The sequence below is a fragment of the Macaca fascicularis genome, chromosome 12 (genome assembly GCF_037993035.2).
Source record: "Macaca fascicularis isolate 582-1 chromosome 12, T2T-MFA8v1.1".
NCBI lineage: Eukaryota > Metazoa > Chordata > Mammalia > Primates > Cercopithecidae > Macaca > Macaca fascicularis.
In genome coordinates this window covers 73,672,854-73,700,436 of record NC_088386.1, presented here as the reverse complement: position 1 = coordinate 73,700,436, position 27,583 = coordinate 73,672,854, and the positions used below count along the sequence as shown (strand labels likewise).

At 37.3% G+C, this 27,583-nt stretch overlaps 1 protein-coding gene across 13 annotated transcripts; it reads right to left on the bottom strand.

The window, feature by feature from the left end:
* Nucleotides 1-576: 576 nt before the first annotated feature.
* RBM45 (RNA binding motif protein 45) lies at nucleotides 577-27,583 on the bottom strand. 13 transcript variants are annotated; one of them, XR_012421277.1, is made up of 12 exons: nucleotides 27,180-27,583; nucleotides 23,602-23,724; nucleotides 21,806-21,932; nucleotides 19,588-19,710; nucleotides 18,619-18,798; nucleotides 16,346-16,475; nucleotides 16,076-16,168; nucleotides 15,709-15,872; nucleotides 13,514-13,714; nucleotides 5,510-5,549; nucleotides 4,600-4,708; nucleotides 577-3,070 (listed from the first exon to the last, which is right to left on the bottom strand). XR_012421277.1 is itself a non-coding variant. In XM_074009512.1 (11 exons), exons 1-9 carry the CDS (start codon nucleotides 27,477-27,479, stop codon nucleotides 13,522-13,524), a joined length of 1,425 nt encoding a protein of 474 aa, XP_073865613.1. In that variant the 5' UTR covers nucleotides 27,480-27,583; the 3' UTR covers nucleotides 2,418-3,070; nucleotides 5,510-5,549; nucleotides 13,514-13,521. The 13 variants fall into 13 exon arrangements, 6 of the variants coding, with proteins under 6 accessions (XP_073865613.1, XP_065381767.1, XP_045223252.1 ...); XR_012421273.1 differs by having other exon boundaries at nucleotides 16,084-16,168; XR_012421274.1 differs by having other exon boundaries at nucleotides 18,619-18,807; nucleotides 19,591-19,710.

Here is a 27,583-nt window from a genome sequence, read left to right as displayed (position 1 = left end):
TTCCCCTTAAATTGTACTCTGAGATACTTTTTGTGTTAAGTGTGTGTGACAGAATTGGATTTGAAGGTAAGTCTCTTGGATGAAGGAAATAATTTCACTTTGTTTTTAGAATTTAAACAGTTTAAACAGTTTTGGTCTTATGCGCTTTTTTTTTTTTTTTTACTTTTTTCATAGACACAATTTCACTTTTGCATTGTTCAAGAATTTGAAGAGAAGACATTCTGTTATTAATTTTATTATTAACCACCTTAACAGATTTCAAAAGATTCTTAACCTTACATTTAATTATCAAAATAAAAAACGAATGAATTTTAATATTTCTTTACAAAAGAGAAGGATTTTACCCCTTACCTGCCTCTGTCCCCCCAAAAAAAGAAACTGCCATTCCTTCTTGGCCTTCATTAACTTAACCTAGGGTTATAAATCCCACTGAAAAATTTCAGAATAGATAAGTCATATGATAAACCTCTTTTTTATAAAAATGAAATTTACAATTACTTTCATTATTCTAATAGTTTCCATGATGATTCCAATACTCACTGACTGGCCTTTCTTTCCTTATTCTTTTATTCTTAATTTTGATTCATTTTAGGAGTGCGGTGATTAATTTTTTTCCGGAAAGGACAAATGAGCAGTACATTGTATATCACAGAATGTCTGTTACCTTTACAATTTGGATGAATAGAGAAATCTTGGGCTACAAAACTGTAGACATTGCTCCATTCCAGATGGCATTTAAAATGTGTAGAAGAGGATCTTCAGTCTTGTGGCTTTTAAAATTTTTTAGATCAATGATTTTTTTTTTTTTTTTTTTTTTTTAGACGGAGTCTCGCTCTGTCGCCCAGGCTGGAGTGCAGTGGCCAGATCTCAGCTCACTGCAAGCTCCGCCTCCCGCGTTTACACCATTCTCCTGCCCCAGCCTCCCGAGTAGCCGGGACTACAGGCGCCTGCCACCGCGCCCAGCTAGTTTTTTTGTATTTTTTAGTAGAGACGGGGTTTCACCATGTTAGCCAGGATGGTCTCGATCTCCTGACCTCGTGATCCGCCCGTCTCGGCCTCCCAAAGTGCAGGGATTACAGGCTTGAGCCACCGCGCCCGGCCGATCAACGATGTTTTTTCTATTAAAATGAATTATTGTTTATTGGGAACATCTATTAGTCAATGGATAAATCTCTGTAATCAGCCTTTTTGATCTGCATCTTTTCTCTTACTATATACATCGGAGGGTGATTTTTGTCTTTCGCTCTGGTGCTTTTTGTTCATCCTAACTTATTTAAGCTGCAGAATCCTTTAAAGGAAAGCTTTTAAAGCACAATATATAACATTGATGAAAGCAGTTCCGATCTGGAATGAACAGGAAGTGGGGGAACTTCCGTCTATCTTCCCTTTGTGGACTCATGAGAACCCACAGGATTCTGAAAAGTAGTTTAGTATTCACTTGGATTCAATTTTCTTTAGTGCTATGACTATTTACTATTTCTGACACAAATATTAATTTAGCTTCTCCATTTCTTTTCTCACTCTTATTCTCCTGCCCTCTTGCCATCATAATAACCTGCTGCACCATAGGGGGAGCAAAAGCAGATATTTTCTAATATTTCTTGTTCTATAAGCACTGGAAGAACAAAGTCCTTCTTTCTAAATGCTTCAGGACATTGCTCTTCTCTCATTCTGCAGAACTGTCTGTTTCACCAGCCTCATGCTGATTTTTGCTTTATTCACTAAGAAAGAAAAACTTTAATTGAAGTATAAGATAAATAAAAAATGCATACTCCATACAGTACAGCTCAAAAACGATCAGTTATCCCATCCTGGTCAAGAAAGACAAGACCACCAGCACACCATAACTCCCTTTGTGAACTTCCCCATTCGTCTGCTCAACGGTATGTTTTGCTTGTTTTTGAACTCTGTAAGTGGGAATCCTACAGCACATCTTTTGTTGGTTGGTTGCTTTTGTTCAACATTATATTTGTGAGATTCCTTCAAATCGTTAAGTGTGGCAAGATTTAGCTCATTTCCTTGCTATACAGTGTCATATGCATTCTGTTCATGGACACTGGGGTTGTTTCCACTTTGAGGCTACTATGAATAATACCAAGAATGTTTTTGTATGTGTCTTTTGGTACACATATGTACACATCTTTGTTGGATATATGCTTAGAAGTGGAACTGCTGAGTTGAGGGCATATATATATTCAACTTTAGTAGATACTGTCAAACATTTTTCCAAGTGGTTGAGCCAATTTGCATCAGCAGTTCTTGTTGTTTCACACTGTCACCAGTACTTGGTATTGTCAACATTTTAATTCTTGCTGTTCATACCACTGTTAGGGTAGCTTATTGTAGTTGTAATGAGTAGTTCATTGATGACTAATACGGCTGAACATTCTGAGTTTTAAAAGATTCTTAAGCTTAAATTAACTATCAAATTAAAAAGAATATTTTAATATTTCTTTACAAAATGAATCTATCCACTCCTCCTGTCCTCTGCCAAAACAAAACAACCCCAAAACAAAACTAAATAAAACTCCCCAAACAAAAAACCCTGCCCTCCTCTTGGTCTTCTTTTGTGAAGTGCTTGTTCAAATCTTTTGCCCATTCAGTTACTTATTTCACAATGAGGTTATCTAGGCCAACTGCAGAGAACTGGCAGACTCTGAATATTGCTTTCAGTTCTTTCACAGTCTACTCAAGTAAGTGCTGATATAATATCCAGCAGGTGGTCAAAGGTGTTAGACTCATTTCATTTTCCCAGGAAATCCCAGGAGGTCCGTCAGATCTAGGGTAGAAGAGGGTAAGGGACTTCCTTGCAATAAGATCAAAGTTCTCAGGGCAAAGAAGCTGAAAAGAACATTCTGCGCCGCCCCCCCACAGCGCCCCCCATCTGTAAGCATTCTAAATCAGCTGATGTGCAGAGGCTAAGACATCTTTCTGTGCTGGTTATGTCACCTTTGTCATTCATACTCTTCTGGTCAGAGGCAGGATCTTTTATGACTCCCCTACCGAGGTGAATGCCAGGTGTGGTTCTCTTAGTCAAGGAAACCTCCAACATAGTGCAGCTTCAGGGCCACTAGTGAAGGAATGCAGAAAGAAGCCTATTACGACCAGACTCTCAATAGCTGTCTCAAATTAATAGTATAGCCTTCTCATACATAATGAGTGTCAGAAGATGGGAGGCTAAGGTGTCATCTTGTTTTATTTGTTTTTGTTTGTTTGTTTGAGACGGAGTCTCGCTCTGTCGCCCAGGCTGGAGTGCAGTGGCGCGATCTCGGCTCACTGCAAGCTCCGCCTCCCGGGTTCACGCCATTCTCCTGCCTCAGCCTCTGGAGTAGTTGGGACTACAGGCGCCCGCCACCACGCCTGGCTCAGTTTTTGTATTTTTAGTGGAGACGGGGTTTCACCATGTTAACCAGGATGGTCTTGATTTCCTGACATCCTGATCGGCCCATCTCGGCCTCCCGAAGTGCTGGGATTACAGGCGTTAGCCATTGCGCCCCGCCATCATCTTGTTTTATTAACAGGATGTTCCGATGTAAAATTGGAGTCAGTCATTTTTTAAAATCCTACCCCTTACTAGGATTCTACTAAATTTCTGTTTAGTAGAAATTCTTTCTAGTTTCCACTAATCTTAACCTAAGCTTCTATGATTGATATAAATTTTCTTCCTACTTAATATTTTCAAGGATGTTTTTGTAGAACCCTGAGAGAGGAGGTTTGCAGAGGCTTGCATTTACACTAATAATTATTATCTTTCTTATTTTCTAGATGAGAAAACAGACCCAAAAACGCAATGTGGGTATATGAAACTCACTTTTGGGGAACTAAAGGCTAATAATATCAACAAGATCTAGAAGACATGATAAATTTCCGCTACAAATAGCTAAAAGCTATTAAGTAGAAGCTGGGTATTCCAGGTACATTGCTAATCTTTAAGGATGATGTAAGGGAGATTTACTTCCAATTTTTTTTGTGTGTGTGAAATACCTCCTTTGAGTTAACATAGTAAAATAAGGCTGTAGGGACTACATTACAGTACCTGGTAAAGACTCCTTATTGCCTGTGATTCCCAGATATTCCTAACAGGACTCATCTCCTACTACTTTTAGCCTAAATCTGGGATATTGCCAAAGCAGATCCCCCTGTCCAGTGCTCTCAGCAACTATTGTAGATTGTTTCTAAAGTCAGTCCTTTTAAGTAACAGATTAAAATATTCTTCTCTACCCTCTTCAAAATGGTCATGCTGGCACTTCTATTGAGTTACAAATGTACTAATATAGAAGAGGGAGGAAGTCTTTTGTGCCAGTGGGGCAATGAGATAAGAATGTAAAAAGTATCTCCTAGGGCCAAAACCCAACACAATGGATAGGCTTTGTTTTATTTGAATTTTATTTTTGAGATGGAGTCTTGCTCTGTCGCCCAGGCTGGAGTACAGTGGCAAAATCTTGGCTCACTGCAACCTCTGCCTCAGTCTCCTTCGTAGCTGGGATTACTCCAAGAGATTCTCCTGCCTCAGCCTCCTTAGTAGCTGGGATTACAGGTGACTGCCAGCATGCCTGGCTAATCTTTTTGTATTTTTTTTCAGTAGAGACAGGGATTTACCATGTTGGCCAGGCTGGTCTCAAACTCCTGACCTCAAGTGATCCGCCCACCTCAGCCTCCCACAGTGCTGAGATTACAGGCATCGGCCACTGCGCCCGGCCCACACAGGCTTTGTTGACAAAGAGAGGAAAACAATGAAATTATATATTTTTACATATCAGAACTTCTAGTAAATTAGTATATGACTTTAAAGTAGATGACTTTAATTTTTTTTCTGGCATTAAAAAAACAACAAAAAAAACATAGCAAGCAAGCAAACAAAACCCTTAAAAACTCTTGAGCTAATGAATGCTGTTACCTATGTCTTGTTAATGCTAGAAAATATTGATAATATATGAGGAAAAAAATTAGTTGTAACATCATTACTTACAAAATCAGAAAATAATTTGGAGAAGAATTCAGAGAACATAGTTTCACAGAAGTTATCAGTGGAAGCACTTAGGTTATTCTTCTGTGCTCAGTATTTCTCCCAATTTCTTTAGAAAACAGTACTGGTACTTGCCTTTTCACACAGTTCTTGAGTTTTGTACCTCATATACAAACAACTGTTTAAAAATGGTCTCCTGATGCCTTCCTTCTGCCACTTCTGCAGCATTTTGGTCAGACAGGCAGTTTCTAAGAGTCCCACGTGGTGCAGCCTACGTTAGCTAGCTCACAGGGACTTTGACATCCAGATACTGCCTTCAATTCATATATGACAGTCACAGAACTCCCTTTTTCTCCGATAATTACTCAAATAAATTTTCACAGAGCCTGGTAACTTTCTCAAAGTATAGTGGGAGCTGCATTGTCTACTAAGGACAAGACTTTTCTACCTTAAATAAAGTCAAAGCATGGCCATTGTAATGAATGAACTACAACTTGATATTTTAACTCAATATTTCTGTCTGATCTCCTACCAATACCATACCTTCAGTTCCCAGGATCCATGTGTTCTTGAGCTACTGTTTCTAGAAAAGGAAATAATGCAATCCATTTATTAGAATTCATGTATTAAAATGGAACTTCTTGTCTAATAAGGATGACCATTTTTGTTTTCTCTTTACTGAAATCATATGTGAAAATAACTGCCCTGATTTTTAATAGCGCTTACCATCCACATATGGAACAAAGCCTGCATGTGGCTATACCTCTAGGTGAAAAGGCAATAGATTTCACTTGTTCTTGCCCTTACTGATTTTCAGCTTTAGTATTTATTAAAGCTATTGAAAGTTACAATTTACCTATAAATCAAAAGGTTTTTGGGTACATCAAAAAAGCATTCATTTTACAAGAAGATTCATCTTATGATTGTAAGAACACTCACATACATACAGAGGTATTTCTGTACCCTTTTGATTATTCTATTTCAGTTTTTTTGACAATGATAATTACATCTCCTTCATACTCCTTTGTCATTTAAAACACCTAACATGTACCTATGTACTTCTTCAGAATCGCAATCTTTGGTAATTTAGTCAGACAATTCACTTAAAAATAAATGTAAATAAAAATATTAGGTAAAAGCTTTGAATGGCCTAAACAATTACTATCCTTTACAAACATCAAAAAATACTCACTAAGATAAAAAAGATGGCCTGTTATTTGTGCGACTGTGTTTTTCAATTTCTTTTTTTTTTTTTTTTGAGACAGAGTTTCGCTCTTTTTGCCCAGGCTGGAGTGCAATGGCGCGATCTCGGCTCACCGCAACCTCCGCCTCCCGGGTTCAAGCGATTCTCCTGCCTCAGCCTCCTGAGTAGCTGGGATTACAGGCATGTGCCACCACCCCGGCTAATTTTGTATTTTTAGTAGAGATGGGGTTTCTCCATGTTGGTCAGGCTGGTCTTGAACTCCCGACCTCAGGTGATCCACCTGCCTCGGCCTCCCAAAGTGCTGGGATTACAAGCGTGAGTCACCGCGCCCGGCCTGTTTTTCAATTTCTTAATGCAATTCATATTTACTGATATTAAACTGAGGAAAAACCAGATGCTTAATTCTAAAAAATGCCCAAGGTAAAAAGACTAGGAAACAACTTCTCCATGCCTTTCTATTACAACAGTCCAACCTAAGGTCCAACATAAGAAATCTCCTTGGGCCAGTATATTCCAAAGTTAACATCACTGACCACACCATCATAACCACAGCTTGTTAAAAAACTCACCCCAAACCTGCAGAACCAGTATACCTACATTTTAAACAAACACTTACAGTAATTCTTGTGGACACCAAAGTTTAAGAACTACAGTTTTGGCTGGGTGCGGTGGCTCATGCCTGTAATCCTGGCACTTTGGGAGGCTGAGGCGGGCAGGTCACCTGAGGTCGGGAGTTTGAGACCAGCCTGACCGACATGGAGAAACACTGTCTCTACTAAAAATGCAAAATCAGCTGGGTGTGGTGGCACATGCCTGTAATCCCAGCTACTTGGGAGGCTGAGGCAACAGAATCGCTTGAACCCGGGAGGTGGAGGTTGCGGTGAGCTGAGATCGCAGCATTGTACTCCAACCTGGGCAACAAGGGTGAAACTCTGTCTCAAAAAAAAAAAAAAAGAGCCACAGTTTTAGGCATTTCAAACACCATCATTTCTGTCTCAGTGCCTTAAATTAACATTGGAATGCTGCAATTTATCACCAATGTTTATCACCACCTAGTGGTAAAGTCCCTTATTTCTACTTTCCATGGGTTCGTTCATACTGAATAGGATCCCAATTAAGAGAGAACAAAATTCAGAGAAAGCTAGAATTTTAGAGTAATAATTTCCTGGGTATTTTTCACTACCTTTTTTATCTATGGTAGATTAAACCTGTGGAACTAAAAATACTGAACATTTTCTAAGTGTATTTAACCATGAAAAATTCTTTCTAGTATTTCAAGGAACATAGTTTGGAACATGTTGCTTTAGAAGCAGCAAATTTGACAGTTGCTTTCAGCAATTTACCATACAAGACCTCAGTTAATTAATTTACAAGAAGGCTTTAATCAGGCTTATTTTAAATGTTATTTCTTATTTTAACTACATACTTGAGAGGTTTATTGAGATGTATTACTTATTATTTTAAAAAATTTTAAAGAAATATATACTAATAAAACTCCACTGTGTTGGCAGTTTTAATAACTAACATTTGCTGGGCATCTAAGTATTTATATATTATGTTCTCATACTCAAAGTGCATCTAAGAAGTAGACATTAAGGTGAAGACATAAACAACTAGATTACTAAATGCTATTTTTTAGGTTCTAGAATTTCCTCATTCTAAGAAAAATCTAATATTCTGGCTTTTAAAATACAGTTTTAGGGATCAACTTCAAAAGATAGGAAGACAGGACCAAGGCTAAAAAACTGAGAGGATTAAGATGAAATGCACTCTGAAGCTGAAGTAAGCATTGTTTACTAAGACATGCAATTGGGAAGGAAAACAAAACAACAGGTTGCACTGAAAAAGCAAAGTGTTTTGTAGGTAGAGAGGTATCATACAATCTCTTTAAAATTTATACTATGATTCAAAGAAATACATCTAGATAAGGCACCTTACTCTTAACCACAGCTGTTTGCTGGGACTGGCTGCCTGACTGGTAGAAGGGAGAAACTGGGATCATTTAATTTGAATAGAGAATGTGGAGGGCTGGCCAGGTATATGACGGCTACCATATGACAGATTCAAGTTCTCCTAGAAAGCCCAGTGAAATACTTTAATAGGGGAAAACTGTAGGAAATAGGATCTTATCTCAATTGTGAAGATTAACCAGAGATGCAATGGACTCAGGTAGGAGGTAGAGAGCTCCTTTCTGTAACTAAGTGTTACTTTTACACTATTTAGATTAACCACCTGGAAGAAATATTTTTGAGGTAATTTGAGCATTACTTACATGGCAGAGCCAAATAACTTGTAAGGAACAATTTAATTCCAATCTGTGAAAACTGAACTATATGTACCGTAAATGAGTTTGGTATAACTACACCTATTTTTTGGTAATTAATCCACAGCTCCCCTCATTTAGGTTTTTCATTACTTTAAAAAAAAAATTAAAAACAAAGAAACAGAGGACAGTGGCTATTCACAGGTATAATAACAGCACTCTATAGCCTCGAACTCCTGGGCTCTGGCACTCCTATTGCCTCAGCCTCCTGAGTAGCTGGGACTACAGTCACGCGCCACTGCACCCAGTTTTGCTTTCTCTTTAAAATACATCCTCTGACTCACAGAAAGATACCTGGCCCAATTCTTATCAGCAGTTTTGCCTGTGATGATAAGACTAAATTTTCTTATCTAAATTTGCTAAAATCACTGACTTTTAAAAGAAAAGATTTTAGTTTTCCAGTGGAGATGTCCAAGTATAAGATACTCAATTATTAAGATTGCTGAATTTAATCTTTCATCGTTAGTTTGAGTCAGAATGTGAGTATAATGAGGAGATAATTATGTTTTAACAAATGCATATTATTTATAATACCTTTTTATAAAAAGTGCCAAATGCTTGATTTAGATATACCTTTTTGATACATATCAATTCAACTCCAGAGCTAATAAAATTTTTTTGTTAAAGTTTTAAAAATACAAGCAGAATAGATCCCTAATTTTAAATCTTTATTTAGTTTTAGTTTTTATTTTTGAGACAGGGTCTCGCTCTGTCATCCAGGCTGGAGCAGTACTATTGTGGCTCACTGTAGCCTCGGTCTCCTAGGCTTAAGCAATCCTTCCACCTCAGCCTTCTGAGTAGCTGGGACTACAGGCACACACCACCACGCCTGGCTAATTTCGTAATTTTCTGTAGAGACCAGGTCCTCTATGTTGCCCACGCTGGTCTCCTCTTGAACTCTAGGGCTCAAGTGATCCTCCCACCTTGGCCTCCTAAAGTGCCAGGATTATAGGTGTGGTGAGCAAACCACCCCCAGCCCTAATTTTTAATCTTTAATTTCAAAATAACTATACCTCCTATTGTAGTCTGTTTTGAAAATTCCTTACATTTCATATTTTTGGAGTGGCTATTATTTCTATAAAGATAAAAATGTCCATCCCCCAAAGCCACTGACATTTATTTAAATTTATTATCAACAAGTTTTAATTTTTTTTTTTATCACTGTTCCCTTATAATCTTAAAAGAGCTTTACAAAATTAACAACACATTTTGGTATAACTAAAAAAAATACTGTATAAAATATTTCCAATGATTTTGTCTTTTGTCCTTAGATTAAGTGTAAACAGTTAAGCTCCATGTATAGATTGAGTAGCAATTACCATATTTTATTGACTCTAAGATGCAATTGATTGAAAAAAAGCACCTTTTCATGTTTTATTAAGAAAGAAAATAAGGTTGTTAATTACATTATGCGATACAACTGATATCGAGATGCTTCTACTTTCAGGGGTGTTAAAATGAGAAAGATGTGCATCTCAAAATCAATGACATATGTCATTTAGTCAAATTCTAAAGACTGTCTATTGAATTTTTCCATTCTTGTCTTTCACATAAATAAGTCATCATTTAGTTAAGCAAAGAAAACTTTATTTCTGCTACACGTAACAACATATTGCTCTAAGGAACAACTACTATATTCGTTTTAGCATTAATGTATGGATTCAAAAATACATGTCAGCAATCCCTGCTTCCCAGACAAAACAATGCTGTACACAGACTATCAGGTATATGAAAAAAAAGCTGTCAACTGTCCACAGGGAATGCGTCCAGTCACATTTTCAGTCAGTCAGCTGAGGATTATGTCATTATTTAGTCTTTGTTCTGTAGAAAGAACACAACACAAGTATGAAAATCATCACCTGAAAGGAAAGGAAATAACTGTTGTAGTATTCCTAAAATGTTAGGAATTGTTCCTTTATTTCAATATACCCAATGTTATCTGCTTAATCATAGCTGCCCCCAAATAAAACCAAACTTACTCAGAAGGGCGATGCAGGTGCTGAATTTCTAGAGGGAAAGTGTTGTGAATTAATAAAAAATCCGATTCTCTGAAATACTAAAATTTCTATTTTCCTCAAATAGAGAATTACATTGTGGTTATCAGACCCATCTCAAAATAGAACTCAACTACTTTCAATGTTATATCCTTGGATCAGCTGCTTCTATTTCCTGGGCATGACTCACTTAATCCCAGGCCCATACCTCAGAGATAAAATAAACCAGCCTTCATGAATGGTGTTTGCAGCCTCTTAAAAATTAAAGAAACAAACAAAAAAGTGCACCTACCCCCCAAAACTTGTCACAATCATATAAAATTTGGGAAAGTCTTCCACAGTATTTTATCGAACCTTAAAATAAGGTAATATATTTATTTAATACACCAACACAGAAGAAGAGTCTCATAATGGAGTCCATTGTAAATAGAAGATCCGCAGCAAAAATAAAAAAGCCATGCTGCAATTAAAAGAAATTCAAAACCGTGTAGCTAATCGTATCCTATCCAAATAGCCATTTCAACTAACCTGACCCCTATTTTATCTCTGCCCTGAATATGTGTAACAGTTCAAAAAAGGGAAAAATGATAGATTAAAATTTTTGTGAACAGCCATGCTGAATATGCAATTCCTCTAATGTAGGAAATTGGATGAGTTTCAGGGAAAAATGTGGTATTATAAGGCTTAGTTCTCACAGTACCAACTGGCCATGAGGTAGTTTTATATCATTATACTTTTAGTTTCTGATCATTTGGATGTCATTATTTTAGATAAGAGGACATCTCAAAGGTTTCACTGAAGCTACAAATGCAAGAGTTTTAGCTTAGACTTGCAAAGCCTTTTTTTCATTTTACAAGGAATTTTGTTGACTCATTGTCTCTCAAAAGCCCTATGAGAAAACTGGGGCTCAAAAAGGCAAAGAGGGTCAGGTGCAGTGGTTCATGCCTGTAATCCCAGCACTCTGGGAGGCCGAGGAAGGCAGATGACTTGAGCTTAGGAGTTCAAGGCCAGTCTGGGCAACACGGCAAAACCCTGTCTTACAAAAAAAAAATTACCCGGGCATGGTGGCACATGCCTGTAGTCCCAGCTACTGGGGAGGCTGAGCTGCGAGGACTGCTTGAGCCCAGGAGGCAGAGTTTGTAGTAAGCCAAGATCAGGCCACTGCACTCCAGCCTGGGTGACAGAGTGAGATTCTGTGTTTAAAAAAAAAAAAAAAAAAAGGCGTAGAGACCAGCTCAGTCACAGTTAAATGGCTTTTTATTTTAAGCCCAATAATCTCTTTAACATGTAAATAATCATTAGAAAAGGTTCAACCATAAGAGTAATTTATATAGTTTTCTATACTGAGAAGTCTAAAGTCTATATTATTGTCCTTTTTAAGGACAAAGATTTATTGAGTAAAAACAAGAACTATTTCCTATTCTTGAAATACTCACAGACTAGAAAAAACACATTTTTTGCATGCTAGAGAATAGCTTGTCCAAACAGAATTCATTCTTAACATTTTATCCATAAACAGGAAAAAATGCTTGCTAATTCTTTCTCACTGCCAATTTAATATATCCAGGGTTAAATTGCTAACAATGTATGGTACGATGAGAGTGGTTTTGTCATTTAATAAAACATTTTAAAAGATTTAAAAATTAGGATTATTCATAATGGGCCCAATGGGCACTTTCTCTTGTCAAATGCCTTCTATGAAGGAGGAACTAATTATGTGATCTGTTCTAGGAGAGGAAGGGTCATCAGCAGTGATGCCTGGCAGGATTCATTCTCATATGTGCTAGCTCACACAATTGGTCAGAAAGAAAATCTTAAGTGAAAAAAATAAAGGTTTCAAGCCAGTAACTTCAAACTGAATTCAAAGCGCCTGCCATCTACTACATTTGACCTATAGTAGACTTGGAAAGTTGGTGTGTGTGAACAGGAAAACAGCTTCCCCTGAAATTCAGAATTATTTTACAGAATAAAAAAAGCCAAACTTTAGGCTGGGCACAGTGGCTCATGCCTGTAATCCCAGCACTCTGGGAGGCTGAGGCGGGCAGATCACGAGGTCAGGAGATCGAAACCCGGTAAAACTCCGTCTCTACCAAAAACACGAAAAATTCGCCGGGTGTGGTGGTACACGCCTGTAGTCCCAGCTACTGGGGAGGCTGAGGCAGGAGAATCGCTTGTATCCAGGAGGTGGAGGTTGCAGTGAGCTGAGATCTCACCACTGCACTCCAGTCTGGGTGACAGACCGAGACGTCTCAGAAAAAAAGATAAAAAAAAAAAAGCCAAAGGAATATTTCCCCAAACCACACAGATATAAACTAACTGTCACAGTCAAAGAAATTGTAGTTTGATTTTTGGAAACTAATAAATAAAATAGGAAATGGAATTCATATGGCTGTATGTATCAAAATTTACAATAAAGAGTTTTTGGTAAATTGTTAGGTTTTCTTAAAAAATACATATATGCACACGAGAATATTTTCTGAAGGCACTGTTTTAATGCAAAAACTCACAAATATAAGTCCAGAAAACACCAATATTTAGGTTCAAAAGGTCCAAAAATGATATATTATTTGATATTGCTTTTTAGGCATTTCATTAGAGAGAAGTCAAAACATTATCTTTCTAAACGACTGTTATAAATTACCTCAATTCATAACTCAAGACACCAATTCTTCAAGTTAAAAATCTTTAGAAGTATTTCAATTTTTTTTTTTAAAGCAATCCTTATTCTAGCACTGGACAATTTTAAAGTTTATATAAGCACATAATAAAAAGTCAAATTCTTAAAATCTAAGATTTCACAAACAAAAAACAATTATCTTTCTAAACTGAAATGTGGTTTTATTTTATAGAAGGGCAAAAACATTCTTCAGTAAATGTCAACAATTTTTAAAGTTTAAATAGTTGCAAAGCTCTTTTAACTGACAACTTCTAAATCACTAAAAAGAAAAGTTCATAAAGTACTTACACATATTCCTCATATACTATTTACTCAATATGTTTTAAAATTCAGATTAAAAAGGGCTTACCTCAAGAATCAGTAAGTTCTTTGCCGTTTGTTAGACTCTTCTCTTGGCGAATCTGCCAGCATAACTTTAAGTCTCACCCCATTCAGAATCTTCCCATGTAGAGTGGCAATAGCGTCATTAGCACTTATTCTATCGGCATACTTGGCATACCCCACATTTTTTCCTGATACAAGGTAAACTTCGATCAGGTTACCAAAACGACTGAAACAAAGTGAAAAAAATAATCAACCAAAATTGATAAATACAGCTTCTCAGGTCTAAAATTTGGAGTCCATTCTTAACTCCTTTTTCACCCTTCTCCCCACATCTGACATCTAACTCATGTCATCTTTTTTTTTTTTTTTTTTTTTTGAGACGGAGTCTCGCTCTGCCGCCCAGGCTGGAGTGCAGTGGCCAGATCTCAGCTCACTGCAGGCTCCGCCTCCCGGGTTCACGCAATTCTCCTGCCTCAGCCTCCCCAGTAGCTGGGACTACAGGCGCCCGCCGCCACCTCGCCCGGCTAGTTTTTTGTATATTTTAGTAGAGACGGGGTTTCACCGTGTCAGCCAGGATGGTCTCGATCTCCTGACCTCGTGATCCGCCCGCCTCGGCCTCCCAAAGTGCTGGGATTACAGGCTTGAGCCACCGCGCCCGGCCTCATGTCATCTGAAACATCTCAGTCAGTCAATTCTATTCATTCTCATTCAGACCATCATCTTTTCCTTAATCTAATTCCTTTTTCACTAGTTTCCTTAACCCTGGGCTTGTCCCTCTTCAATCCATTTTCCACTCTGTCTTTTCAGTGATCTTTCTAAAACATAAATATGATCATTTACTCCCTAAAAGTCCCCTCTGCAGCTCCCCACTGCCTCCATGGTGACAACAAATCCCTTAAGATAGCTCGAGAGCCTTTCTGACATGGTCCTTGGACTCTTTAGTTTCATCTTCCCTAACAATCTCTCAAATTACCTATCTAATAGCCCTTCTTTTATATTCTCTATGGCAGAAATAACCATGCACACTCCCAGCTTTCACCTGTGGAGAAATTATTTTTATCCTTCAGGTCTCCACATACACCTGCCTTCTTTCAAGGCTTCTCAGAGTTTCTAAGGTAACTGCTCCTCCTATGTATCTTACACATTCCTTATCACAGCAACAATCACACCGGGTTGTAATTTTCTGTTTACCTGTCTGTTTCCTACATGAGATCAGCTCTAAGATGACAAGAACTATGTCTTGTCCATTTAATATTTTGTTTACATAAGTCTTTTGTACTTAGCACAGTTCCTGCCTTGAACAAAGAAGAGGTTCAAGAAAAAAACTAAATATATCAGTTAAATAAAGGTCAAAACACTTGAACCATGTCCTGATTTTTTTTCCTTTTGAGCCTCAATATACTATCACATTATGTCCCTGATATTTTGTGCAGTTCTTTAACAAGTTTTCTATCTATCTAATTCACTAACATTCTTATAAGGCAAATGGGAAAAAGGCCTAAAAGAAAAATCGAAGAAAGGAGTTATGTTAAAAACACAAAAATAAATAAGAAACTTCTCTTTTTTATTATAAAAAACATTTATATGTATTTCCCTACAATCAAGTAATTGTTTACACAATGCAAATGGATAACCCTTAAGGATCCAACAATGCACCAACAAAACAGAAGATGCTTAGTAAAAAAAACACTAAAAACAAAAAGGGTCTCACTCTGTCACCCAGGCTGGAGTACAGTAGCACAGTCTTGGCGCACTGCAACCTTGACCTCCTGGGCAAAAGCAATCCTGCCACCTTAGCCTCCCAAGTAGCTGGGACCAAAGGCATGTACCACCATGCCTGGCTAATTCTTGTCTTTTTTGTAGAGATGGGGTTTTGCCATATTGCCCAGGCTGATCTTGAACTCCTGAGCTCAAGCGATCCTCCCACCTCAGCCTCCCAAAGTGTTGGGATTACAGGCATGAGCCACTGCACCAGGCCCATTTTATGTCTTCAAAAACAAAGTAGCAGGAAATTCTGTATGGAGCCTTAGGATGTGTGACTGATAAACAAGAGAAGAAAATAATCAGAAATTGAAAAAGATGATACAAATAAGGAGTTTTTAAAACCAGAGAACAAATCATCTCTACCTGATAGGTACTGGAGGAAGGAAGTGTCTAGATTATGAGAATAATTAAATTACTAGTGTAAATAAAATATAACAAAAAGTGTAACTTTCTTACCAGAATATATCTTCTAATACGTCTAAAGGTAAAGGATGAGGATTAAACACAATAAAAAGTCTTTCTTTCACAGGAGTTTCAGGAGGAGCTTTTTTTTTGCATGATGGAAGTACAACATCTGTCTGAATTTGAGGCAACTGTGATCCAGAGCTTCCTCCAAATTGCTGTTAACAGGTAAACAAGAAAAAGAAAAAAATGCCCTTTACGGATTTTTGGCCAAGAGCTAAAGACAGATATGTATCATGGCATCTATGTGGTCTTCCACTATAGCTCTGAAAATTTTCTTACATAGACAATCAACAAAGTATGATTTCTCTTCACATTTATTTTATATGCTATTGATATATTATAAAGGTTAAATTCTTACCTACTTACCATAAGTTGTTGCTGACTTGGGTTATTCCACACCATTGATGCAAGCTGTGCAGCTACCATCTGTGTTGCCATTTTTCTAAGGAGACTGGAGACAATAACTGATAATTTACAGAAAACTAAAAATATTCAGTCTTTTAACAGTAACTTGTTTTGTGTGACTTTCTCACCTGAGAGGTCAACTGTTTTCTATTTTTATTCTTCAAGTCCTATCAATCATGTACACTCAAAGCTCGGCTTTAGACACTCCTGGAATGGTACTTACTCTGTTGCATTACTTCCATCATCAATGAAGGAAACACCTATTCGATTCCCAGGAGGGTACTGAAATCCATGTAATTTGTATTTTGCATAAATAGCTGATGCTACATTAAAATACTGAACCACTCCATGACCTAAAATAGAGAATATGCAGAAATGAAAAAGGAAAGCAGATTGAGTGCCTAAGGCCTATGTTACAATCTATCTCAAAAGTGAAACCATATAGAACTCTAATATCACATAACTAGTAAATACAGAGTCAAATGTATCAGAAAACACACTTCTGTTATCATATGTGCAACAAGTGTATTCCTACAAAAGGAAGAAATAATTTAGGGAAAAATATGAACATGATATTTTAAGGAAAATGGAATATTAACATACACCCTGTCTAATAAATTTAATTTTAGGATACTGGCTTTTCTTATATGACACCAATATACTTAAAAGTCTAAATTTTTATTCTTTGAAATCTACTTTGAAATTTTAAGATTTTCCCAACCATACTGGGTAGGAAATGGAATGAGAAGTGATAGTTGAAAAGAATATATACTCATCCTGGCTATCTGCAGCAGTAGAGAGAGGAAAAGTGATTTGAATGAAAAACAAAAAGATAGGGAACAGAGGATCTCAGATCACAAGTGACATATTTTACATTCCTTTGGAGAGATTTCTGCCAAAGGGATGAATTTCAATTTAGGAGGGTGATGCTGAAGGCAGGGACAATGTTATAATGCATTCCTTAGAGAGCCCAGGAGCTTGTGACACAACCAAAAGGTTTTCACATTTATAATACAGACCACTGGGGAAACACTTATAATTTATGTTCATCTGGAAACCCAAGCATCCAATATTTTAATGGAATTAAAATAAAATGCAGAAATCAAATGACCATATAAAGTTAATTCAAATGAGATTCGAACTATATGATGACACCTCTCTTAATAAAAAGATGTTCCAATGACACGTATGTTTCAGACACATCCAACCAGAGAAACATAACAGGAGGTACAGGAACAAATACATTTCAACATACCAGATAAAAGGGAGGGAACAAAACAAAATAAACACAACTTCACATGCATATAACAAATGTGCCAGAGAACACAAAAATGTGTACCTAGAAGTCTTAGAACGGAGAATGACAACATATGATCGGGTTAAGGTTGGGGATGGCTCAAAGACAGCTCTACAAAAAGACTAGTGCTGGGTCAGGTACTAGTGAGTATGTAGGGGTGTCTGTATGAAGGGTGGAGTTACCTTAGTCGTGTTGGTCCACATGACCAAACTCACATCACTACCTCTGTGTCAACAGCCATGTCACTCTAAAAGGACTAAATCAGGTATCCTTACAAAACTGGAAGAAATGCCAACCAAGGATGATTTCTCTACCACCCCTCACTAACAAAGAAAAAAAAACACCTTAGATTTACTGAATGCCCTATTACATGCCAGAACTTGCATTAGGTTATTTTACATATATTATCTCTAATTCTTACCCAACCCTGGCAAAGAAAGTGTCAATGATCCCATTTTACATATGAGCAAAGAGAGGCTCAGAGGGGATAAGCAAATTGCCAAGGTCTCAAAGCTACATGCCACTGCTGGGATTTGTACTTGATTCTGATGCAAAATGGAAGGCCAAACTTTCCCATTATGCCACAATGCCTCCATTAACAAAGAGCCTTAATAAAATCAAATGCTTAAAACACAAAGATGGGTTAGCTAATGCTAGATAATGGGTGTAATCAATTAACTAATTAATAAGTTCAAATGGCTGATATTGGAGTCTTGCTTCCACTGAGAATTGGAAGAAGCAGAGAGAGAAGTAGGGCATTTAGATGCTTGGAATGAACAGAAGGAGGGATATAAATTTAAGAGAAAGAGATGTAGGGATGAATGAGGAGGAACCTTTGTGAGTTTCATAACTTTGTCTAGCATTAACCAAAAGAGTACGCAGAGACAGAGGCTCTATCCTGAGGCATTTTTTGTTGTGCAACTGGAATACAGAATGTTACATTTTGTGGGAGTTAAAATATATTTTACAGTGAATAATTTTGTAAAAAGAAGATATATTTCCAGGGCTTTGTTTATTAAGGTATCATCATATTTTGAAGTCTAAAGTAGAGAAAAAGGAGAGATAAAATTCCTCTCACATGAGCAATATCTGACATAAAAGTGCCACTGGAGAAAAGCCATTTTAACAAAACTCTGTGTGTGTGTGTGTGTGTGTGTATATATATATATATATATATAAAAATGTGAATATTATTTTACCATAATTTGAATAAGGATCTCGTTGAACTTCACAATATTCCAATCCTGGTACTATATCAAAAATGCTGAAAAGCTGTTCTTCAGTGAAAGGAACTCTTGATACAACTGACAAGCGTTTGGAGATTGCTTCCTGGCCTCGGCTGTCATTCTTGTCAAAACTTGAAAATTCAGATTGTTGTTCTCCAACAATATAAAAAAAAGTAAATCTTTAGATTTCTACACAGCCAACAATTCACTTAACATTTTAAATACTAGAATACAAAGAGTCCATTGTACTGAATAAAAGCACTGTATTTTGTAATAGGCTTCTGGTCATCAGAACTACTGATGAGACTAATGACAAGAAAACAGACAACTCTCCCCACTCCCCTACCTTTAATGCAGAAATATACGAAGAAATGCATAGTCTAATTTCACAGAAATAAGTTTAGTATGCAAAACTGAAAAATATGGCAAGTATTTTACCTGAAAGTTTATGTCAAATAACATTCACAGGCCTTACTTTCATTACCCATTTTCCCCTTTTTCTATTAGAGCTTCTACTTTTACCATTCCTCTCTTTTCTGTAGCCCTAATTTTAAAGCAGCAGTAGTTCTGGGACAAAATTTTAGGACTCATACTGAGAGGATATCTACATATGTCTTTTTAAGTTTTTGGTCAGCTGTACAGCGGCAGAAGCTCACCCAAAAAAGTGGCGGTGATATGTGGCAGTGGCAATAGTTTCTAATATGAGGAATGCGTAATTAAACAGAGAAAACTATAATTAGAAATCAGTTAAACAAAATAAGTATTAAATATTAAGAACTTTAGGAGTCATAATCCACTTTTTAGGAATTAAAAAACCCTACATTTAAGATTTTTATTCACTAGGTGAAATTTATAGATGCCCGATAACAGAGTATTTTTTAAAACCCAAGTTAGATCGCATATACTACATTATACTATTAAAAGTAAAGGTCGCCTACTTACCAAATGGAAACATATTTACTCTAGGTTCATGTCCCAAAGCCTCTTGCCTCATATTACTATAATAATCTTGTTCAGAGGATTCAGATGCTTTATTTTTAGGTTCAGCCAAGATTGCTCTAAAACCTGAAAAGAAAACCCATGAATTTCAAGTTTCATAGCAAATTTAACATACCTGCAAATATACTTGATTGCTAGTGCCTGACTCAGCTTTATAAATATAATTGTACAAAGGAAAATCTATACAATGGCCATCTCCTCCAGACCTACTTCTTTGCTTTCTGGAAGATGGCAAAGAGTAAATGACAAACAGCAAGTATACCAAATTATGGGTCAATGTAGACATGAAAGATCAGCAATTCTATGCTATCCCTTCCCATCTTCCCCTGTTACAGATAATATCATCATTCATTCACTTAAGCTCCTCAACATCAAAATCCTGTAGGGCTTCTTCATATTTAAACTGTCACCAACGTTCTTCCTTTGAAATGCGCACAATTGGAATATGCTATCTTTTACCCTAACTTCCTTGCTTCTGTTTTTAATTTAGATTCTCTTCAGTTAATTACAACAGCCCTTTAACTGGATTTTTTTTGCTTCTGGATCAAGGGTTCTTAACTAGGGGACCAAGGATGAGCTTCAAAAGGTGGGAAGACTCCATGAACCCTCTGAAACTTTAAATAAAATGCTTATTATGCATTTATGTGCACATGGGCATATTTCAAGGGTTCAGTTTTCTTCACATTATTCAGTGGCTTAAAAAGGATAAAACCAGCTCGTTTGAATTCTTCTCTGGAAATCTATCATTAATACTGTGGGGTTAGATCAACTGTTCTTACTTTTGTCTTTCTAAACAATCTACAAAGGAATTCTAATGCGGACTAACCTTGAACTTTTCCTAACCTCCCATATATTGTTCCCATGTTCCAATGTACCTAGTTAACTGTGTCTCAGAATGTCTCAACAGAAATACTGTGCTTTACTCAGACAGCTGCCTTCACAACACTAAGCAAAAGACATGTTTATTCCTGGCATGGTGCCTCTGCTAGCACTGCTCTCACGTTCTGTCCTGCCTACTCGACACCAGACACAAGTCCTACCCCCTTGGCATGTGTTGCCACGCTCATCCAGCACACTTGTTTTTCACCATTGACAGACTCTACCATACACTTATGAACATTTTTTTTTCATTTGGCAAATTCTTACTGAGTCTACTATAAATGGCAGTTACTTTTATAGAGAGCTTAATAAATCTTTATTGAGGGCCTATTATTGTACTAGATACCTGGAGTGACAGACTAATAAGACATACTTCTTGCTTTCAAAGAGCCTTTTAAAAAAGTTCTTCCATTCTTTATTTTTTGCCTATTAGATCTTGGCTACCCAATACAGCTATAAATTCCTTAAATGTGAGGGCTGCCATATACTTCATCTGTATCTCTCTACTTAGCATATTGATCAGTATACTGCAGGTACTCAGTTAGTGCTGGCTAAATGAGAAATTCAGAAGGATCTAAGAGAAAATTTTCATATGTACCTTCGGGGTATCAAAGAATTCTACTGATTAACAGTAATTCTTTCCAGTATGTGTAGATTTTTATAATGTCCTAAAATCCAGTAATTTAATCATTCTACATATCAATATACCTAACTAGAAGTACACCAACAAAGAATATTCTCCTTGACATCTTTAAAATTCTTATTCTTTATATATACAGCAACAACAGAAGATCACATTCATGTCATTCTAGCTTGAAATTAACCCTACCTATATCAATTACCTATGTTAGCACATCTTATAAATCTTATCCTTAACCTATAGGTTTATTAATTATACTTTATACTCTTTGGGATGTAGATCAAACATAAACAAATATAAAGAATATTTTAAAAACCCTGAAAAGGTAAGTCAAGTTTTTAATACATAAAATTCTAAAATACACTTAAAAAACCCTAAAAACCTATACAAATAATACCCAAGGTATGCATTTCACTTACTAAGTTAATGTAGTTGTTCTTATTTCTTCAAGATAGTGCCTCAATAAATGTTTAATCATAGCCCCAAAATATTTTTCTTCCTTGGACTGTAAATATTTAGCCACTGCTAAAATTACATTAGCAGATACAGTTATTATCAAAAACCCATATTAAATTCAGTTATTTAGAATAATCAGAAATTTTTACAAAAGTTTTTAACAATGTTAAACAAACATATCCTTACTTCGATCACAGTTTTCTATTGCTTGGGCAGCTTGTGATGGTTTTAAGTATCGTACGTAGCCCAAACCTTTACTTTCTCCAGTGACTTTATTCTTAATAATGCTGCAATACTCGATATCTCCATACACCTAAAAGAGTTAAAAGACATGATTTCCGGGGACATAAAATTAATTGAACAGAGTATTCAGAACCAAAATGTTGTTTATATGTTACCCTTGCATGCAAACAAAGAAATAAACAGTATAAACTATGCAGATATTGCAATATGCAAATATGCTTATTTCACAGACGAGGAAGCTAGGCTTTAGAGAAACCAAAGAGGGACAAAGTCACAGAAGAAGAGTAAGAATTTGTACATGGTCTGGATAGCTCCAAAGTCTTGCTCAACAGTGGTTAAGAGCCAGAGCTCTGGAATTAAACTTTCTAGATTGAAATCCTGAATCAACCACTCATTAATTAGGCAGTTTACTTATTCTCTCTGTGCCTACCTCTTTATTAAATGGGCCTAACAGTAGTATCTACATCACAGGGTTGTTTAAGGGTTAATTGAAGTAAAACACGTAAAGTGCTTACATGGGGCTTGGAACACACTCAAAGAACATTAGCTATAATTACTTGTCTGTCTTCTAACAGGAACATAAATGATTGTGTATTCTTTTGAAGGAGTGCTTTTCAAAGAGTATCTCTAAAATATGCTGGTTCACTCAGAAAGTTACTATTCTGAGAAACATGCAGTAGTGCTTACTTTTAATGTTCAAAGAAATATGCAATATAATTGATATTATTTATTTTATAAATTCTTAAGTAATCAATTGTCAACTTAATTATCGTACACTAGATTAAAGTGTAATATTTGTTCATTCAGGAAAAGATAAAAATTTATAAATATTTAAGGTAAAAAACATTTTCCTTACCACTGGAGGAGGCATAAAATATATGTTTTTGGTATTTACTATTTTTGAAGTATTTTATTGAATTCTCAATTGGGGTAGGAGTGAAAGTTTGAAAATTACTTTTTACTGCTTGTTTTCTTTCTTGCTTGTTGCCACCCAAATCATGGTAGGATTAGTAGAAAAAAGATAAAGAACTACAACTCAAAACAATTTAAAAATTGCTTTTTAATAATCTGTGTGAAAGCTTATCACTGCATAAGTTAATGGCTAAAAAGACTTAAAATTATCCTCAAATTTCATTTATATAGGTCAGAGCTATACTTATGTTTTCTTCTTTAAATATAACTCCTTCAAAGGCCCAATTTTAGGACAAAAACTCTTCAAAAAATAAGCCTTTCTGTGAATGAGTACCATGTCAACATACCATAGGCCTTTTCTAAATACTAGATAATACAGTTCACACACTCAGGTCTGCCTGATTCGCCTTTACATGCCAGGCAACAGAGGGGAGTGAAAAGAGCATGCTTTGAAATTTTAAAGACCAAGAGCAGGCTCCAGACTCCGATAGCCTGGGTTTAAATCATAGCTCTACGACCTACTAACTGTGTGACTTTACTTAAAAGTTTCTGAGTTTTATACTTCATTTCTGTGAATCTCTACTTTCACAATAAAGTAGGGGGAGACTACCATTACTATTTTCCAGTTTTTATATATTCTTTAATTTTGAAAACTAATTTATGCTAGGTTTAATATTTAAAAAGTAGATTGAAATTGATGAAAACAGTTATATAATTCCCCACGACTACTCTATTGACCTTATTCCAATGACACTTCAGATTTAGTACCCATACAACCTGTATAGGACTATGAGTTATCACATATGCTAGCTGATTAGAATAAGTACCTTAAATTTTTCCCGCAGATCTTCCTCTGTGTAGGACTTTGGTATCATAACAAAGATTCTTGTAAGTTCTTCATCTTCAACATCTCGGTGACTTCCAGATGATCGGGACTGTGCAATGAAAACCTAAGAAACAAACAAAACTCCCAAAATAAAATAATGTCAACTATTTTCTCATTTCTTAAATTTTTTTCAAAAGCAATTATTCTTGCAATGACTTTTTATTTATTTATTTTTTTTGAGATGGGGTCTCGCTGTGTCACCCAAGCTGGAGTGTAGTGGTGTGATCATGGCTCACTGCAGTTTCAACGTTCTAGGCTCAAGTGATCCTCCCACCTCAGCCTCCCAAGTAGCTGGGACCACAGACACATACCACAACACCCAGCTAATTTTTTAACATTTATAGAGACAAGGTCTTGCTATGTTGCCCAAGATGGTCACAAATTCCTGGGCTCAAGTGATCCTCCCACTTTGACCTTCCAAAATGCTAGGATTACAGGTGTGAGCCACCGTGCTGGGCCTGCAATGACTTTTTTTTACGAGCTAATACCAATCTCTGCATTGTTTGTTTCCCAAATGTATTTCTACTTTTGCATTTGTTTTAGCCAGAGCAATTTGAATAAATGTAATATAATAAATTAAAACACCATAAACAAGGGTCCTTGCATTGTTTGTTTCTCTTTCCTTTAAAGGGGTCTCTATATCTTGGTCTCTAATCCACTGCTGGTAAAGGGGGCTCTATATCATCCAAGCATGAAAAAACTGGAACTTATGAAATTCCAGAGTAGGAAGCAGCAACTAAGAAAACCACAGTATTAGAGACATATCCCTTTATAGTCTACTTCTAGTTATTCCTACAGTAAATCTATGCTATATGTCAAGCACTATATGAGTACAACTATTGGGTAACACAGAAATGGCCCACTAGAGTTTTGTGGCTGATATCAGTAATAAATGGTAAATAGGGAAATACAAATAGGGAAGCTTTAAGTATATGCAAAGACATTAGAGAAAAAAAAAAAAGAATCTCAGGTAAGATGAAATTGGAAGTGCCATCAGAACACAGATTTCTACATTTTAGAGGACTGAGGTGTTTCAAATCTCTGACAAAGGAGACAGTCTATGTAGAATGTATGTAAAATAATTAACCTCCTCATGGTAGATTTCTCCCATAAATTTTCACCTTCAAAGACTATGAGCGTTCATAGGCTCTAGATAAGAAGCATTCTTGCAAAACTAAAGCCAAGATTTTTTTCTTCTGTTTTCTAGGTTTCCCCCTTTCCGCCAGATAAATAGTTGGTCACAGAATAACTTTTACTTGGACAATCTTTTCTGGCTGAGGCCTGGTATGATAATATTCTTGTGTTATAGATCCTCTGAAACTTTGCAAAAGCAAAGTACGATAGAAATACTGAAGCTGAAGTAATTTAACTGGAAATGCTGAAAACAACACAAGAGTGTTCCAGTCGAAGATGGCTCGAGCTGCAGCTGCTGAATGAAACTAGGCTGTTAGGGTGTGGTGGCTCACAACTGTAATGGGAGGTTGAAATGGGAGGATCGCTTGAGCCCAGGAGTTTGAGACCTGCCTAGGCAACATAGTGAGACCCTGTCTCTATGAAAAATAAAAAAATTAGCTGGGCATGGTGGTGCACATCTGTAGTCCCAGCTACTTGAGAGGGAGGATGAGGCAAGAGGATTGCTTGAGTCTGGGAGGTAGAGGCTACAGTGAGCTGTGATCAAGAAGCCACTGCACTTTAGCCTGGGTGACACAGCGAGATTCTGTCTCAAAAAAAAAAAAAAAAAAAAAGAAAGAAAGAAAACAAATGAAACTAGACTGTCTAGCTAGGTACTACAGTGAAACAACCTTCTGGCTAAAACTGAATAGTCAAAAATGTGACAAAGAAAATAGTAGTTTATTTCTTTTTGGGAACAAGATCTTTAATTTCTCTGCAGCTAAAAGAGAAGGTACATTTCAGTGCTGGGCCTTTAATTTCTCTTGTAGAAATTTATCAGGGGAAGGTGGTCCACCAATTTCAAATATGGCACCTTTTCTTGGGTTGTCCACATGGGCTCTGTGGCCATGTTACACTCAAAATATAAAAACCCTCTCCACTAAGGTCATAATTGGACAGTGATGAAACACATCAGTCTACTACAGAGGTCAGCAAACTACAGCTCCATTTTTGGTATAGCCCATGATGTAAGAACTGTTTTTACAGTTTTTAAGGACTGTAAAAACTGTCCTTAAAAACTGTAAAAACAGACAAGGATTTGTGACAGAGACTGTATGTGGCCCACAAAGCCTAAAATATTTACTAGCCAGCCCTTTACAGAAAAAGTTTGTCAACTCCTGATCCTGTATGCTGTGACCCTAAATTAATTTTGTTGCTCTCCTATTCTGACACACTTCAGAGGGTTGGAGAGGTGGGAGGAAGGGACTGTTTACCGTGTTACTGGTATATTCCCAGGCTCCTTCTCTTTTGTGCATGGAGCAAGACCTCCAGAGACTGAAATATCTCTGAGTCCTTTATTTACATAAGTCCATAATAATAACATTCTCAATTTGGAAAACAATTTTTTTAAAAATTGAGAAAATATTTTTGTGCAAAGTACCAACAGAATAACATACATAGCAACTATTTACACGGGGCAGACGAAGGGTACAATTTAAGCAATTGCCAGATTCTCAGGACTGAGTCCTGATTTGAGATCACAGGGAGTAAGCAGTGACATCTTGGCTATTACCGATCAACAACAAGGACATATTGAGGGCTTACCCTGTGCGAGGCACTGTGCTGAAAGCACAGATTATGTCAAATAACCCTCAAAATGATCCTTCCTGACATGTGTCATTATCACAATGATTTGGCTCTTCTTAAGGCAGTTTACTTTGGTCTGCTTTCAAAGAAAATTTGCAGTAACAGAAAGGGTCAAGAACCAAATGTATGCTATTAACACTTTCAGAAACAGAGCTCGTTCAAAATAATTTTCCAAAACAACAAAATGTGATGAATATGTAACAGTGACCGTTTTAAACACCTGCACTTAGTATTATATACATGTATTCTTTTGTCTGGTACTGGGAAAACGTCCAACACCAGAGGTCCCCAGTTTAAAGTACTTTTGTCAAGTTGTTAACACCTCATCTCTACCTGAGGAAAAGCAGAGTTTTTCCGTTTGTTATAATGGAAATTCTGGGCATCTGAGAGAAGAAGGTCAGAAAAGTACTCAAAGTAGGCTAGGACGAGTTTGGCAGTGAACTCAAGAGCTGGTGGATTAGTGAGGGCGAGGGAGAGAGGACGCCCAGCCACTGCTGTTCTGTCACCCGGTGGCCGCGGTTGCCTGGTCCGCTCTCGGGGGGCAAACATTCCGCTTCCCGTCCCCTTCCCTGCAACCCAGCGCAGCTTCGTGGGAGGGGAGCCTCTCCTCAAAGCAGCCCCTGTCCCTACACCAGGTGCTGTCTGGTCAGCTGCCGGGAACGGATGTTCCACTCCTCCCTCACCCCGACAGAGCGGCAGGTGAAGGGAGGTCCGAAAGGCCCACTCCTTCCCCCGAGGGCACCCCGACCCGGGCACCCGCACCTTGATGGGCTTGGTGTCGTTGGGGCCGAGGCACTGGCCATGCATCTCCTCCATGGCCCTGCAGGCCTGTGAGCTGCGGGCGAACTTGACGAAAGCAATGCCCTTGGATTCCTTAGTGTGCTTGTCCCGCACCACCCAGATGTCCTGGATGTCGCCAAAAGGCGAGAAGCGCTCCCTCAGCACCGACTCAGGCGTGTACTTGCTGATCACAAGGAAGATGCGGCTGTTGGGCGGTTCGTCCAGGCTGTCCACGCCCGGGCGGAAGCCCCCGCCGCTCGCAGAGCTGCCAGCTTCGTCCATGGTACTCCACCTGAATGCAAGAGCCTCAGTGCTCTTTGCTTCTGCGGTGTCTGCCACCACTGCTGTCTCACACCGAGGCTTTGCGGGCTCGTTGCTCCGCTTCC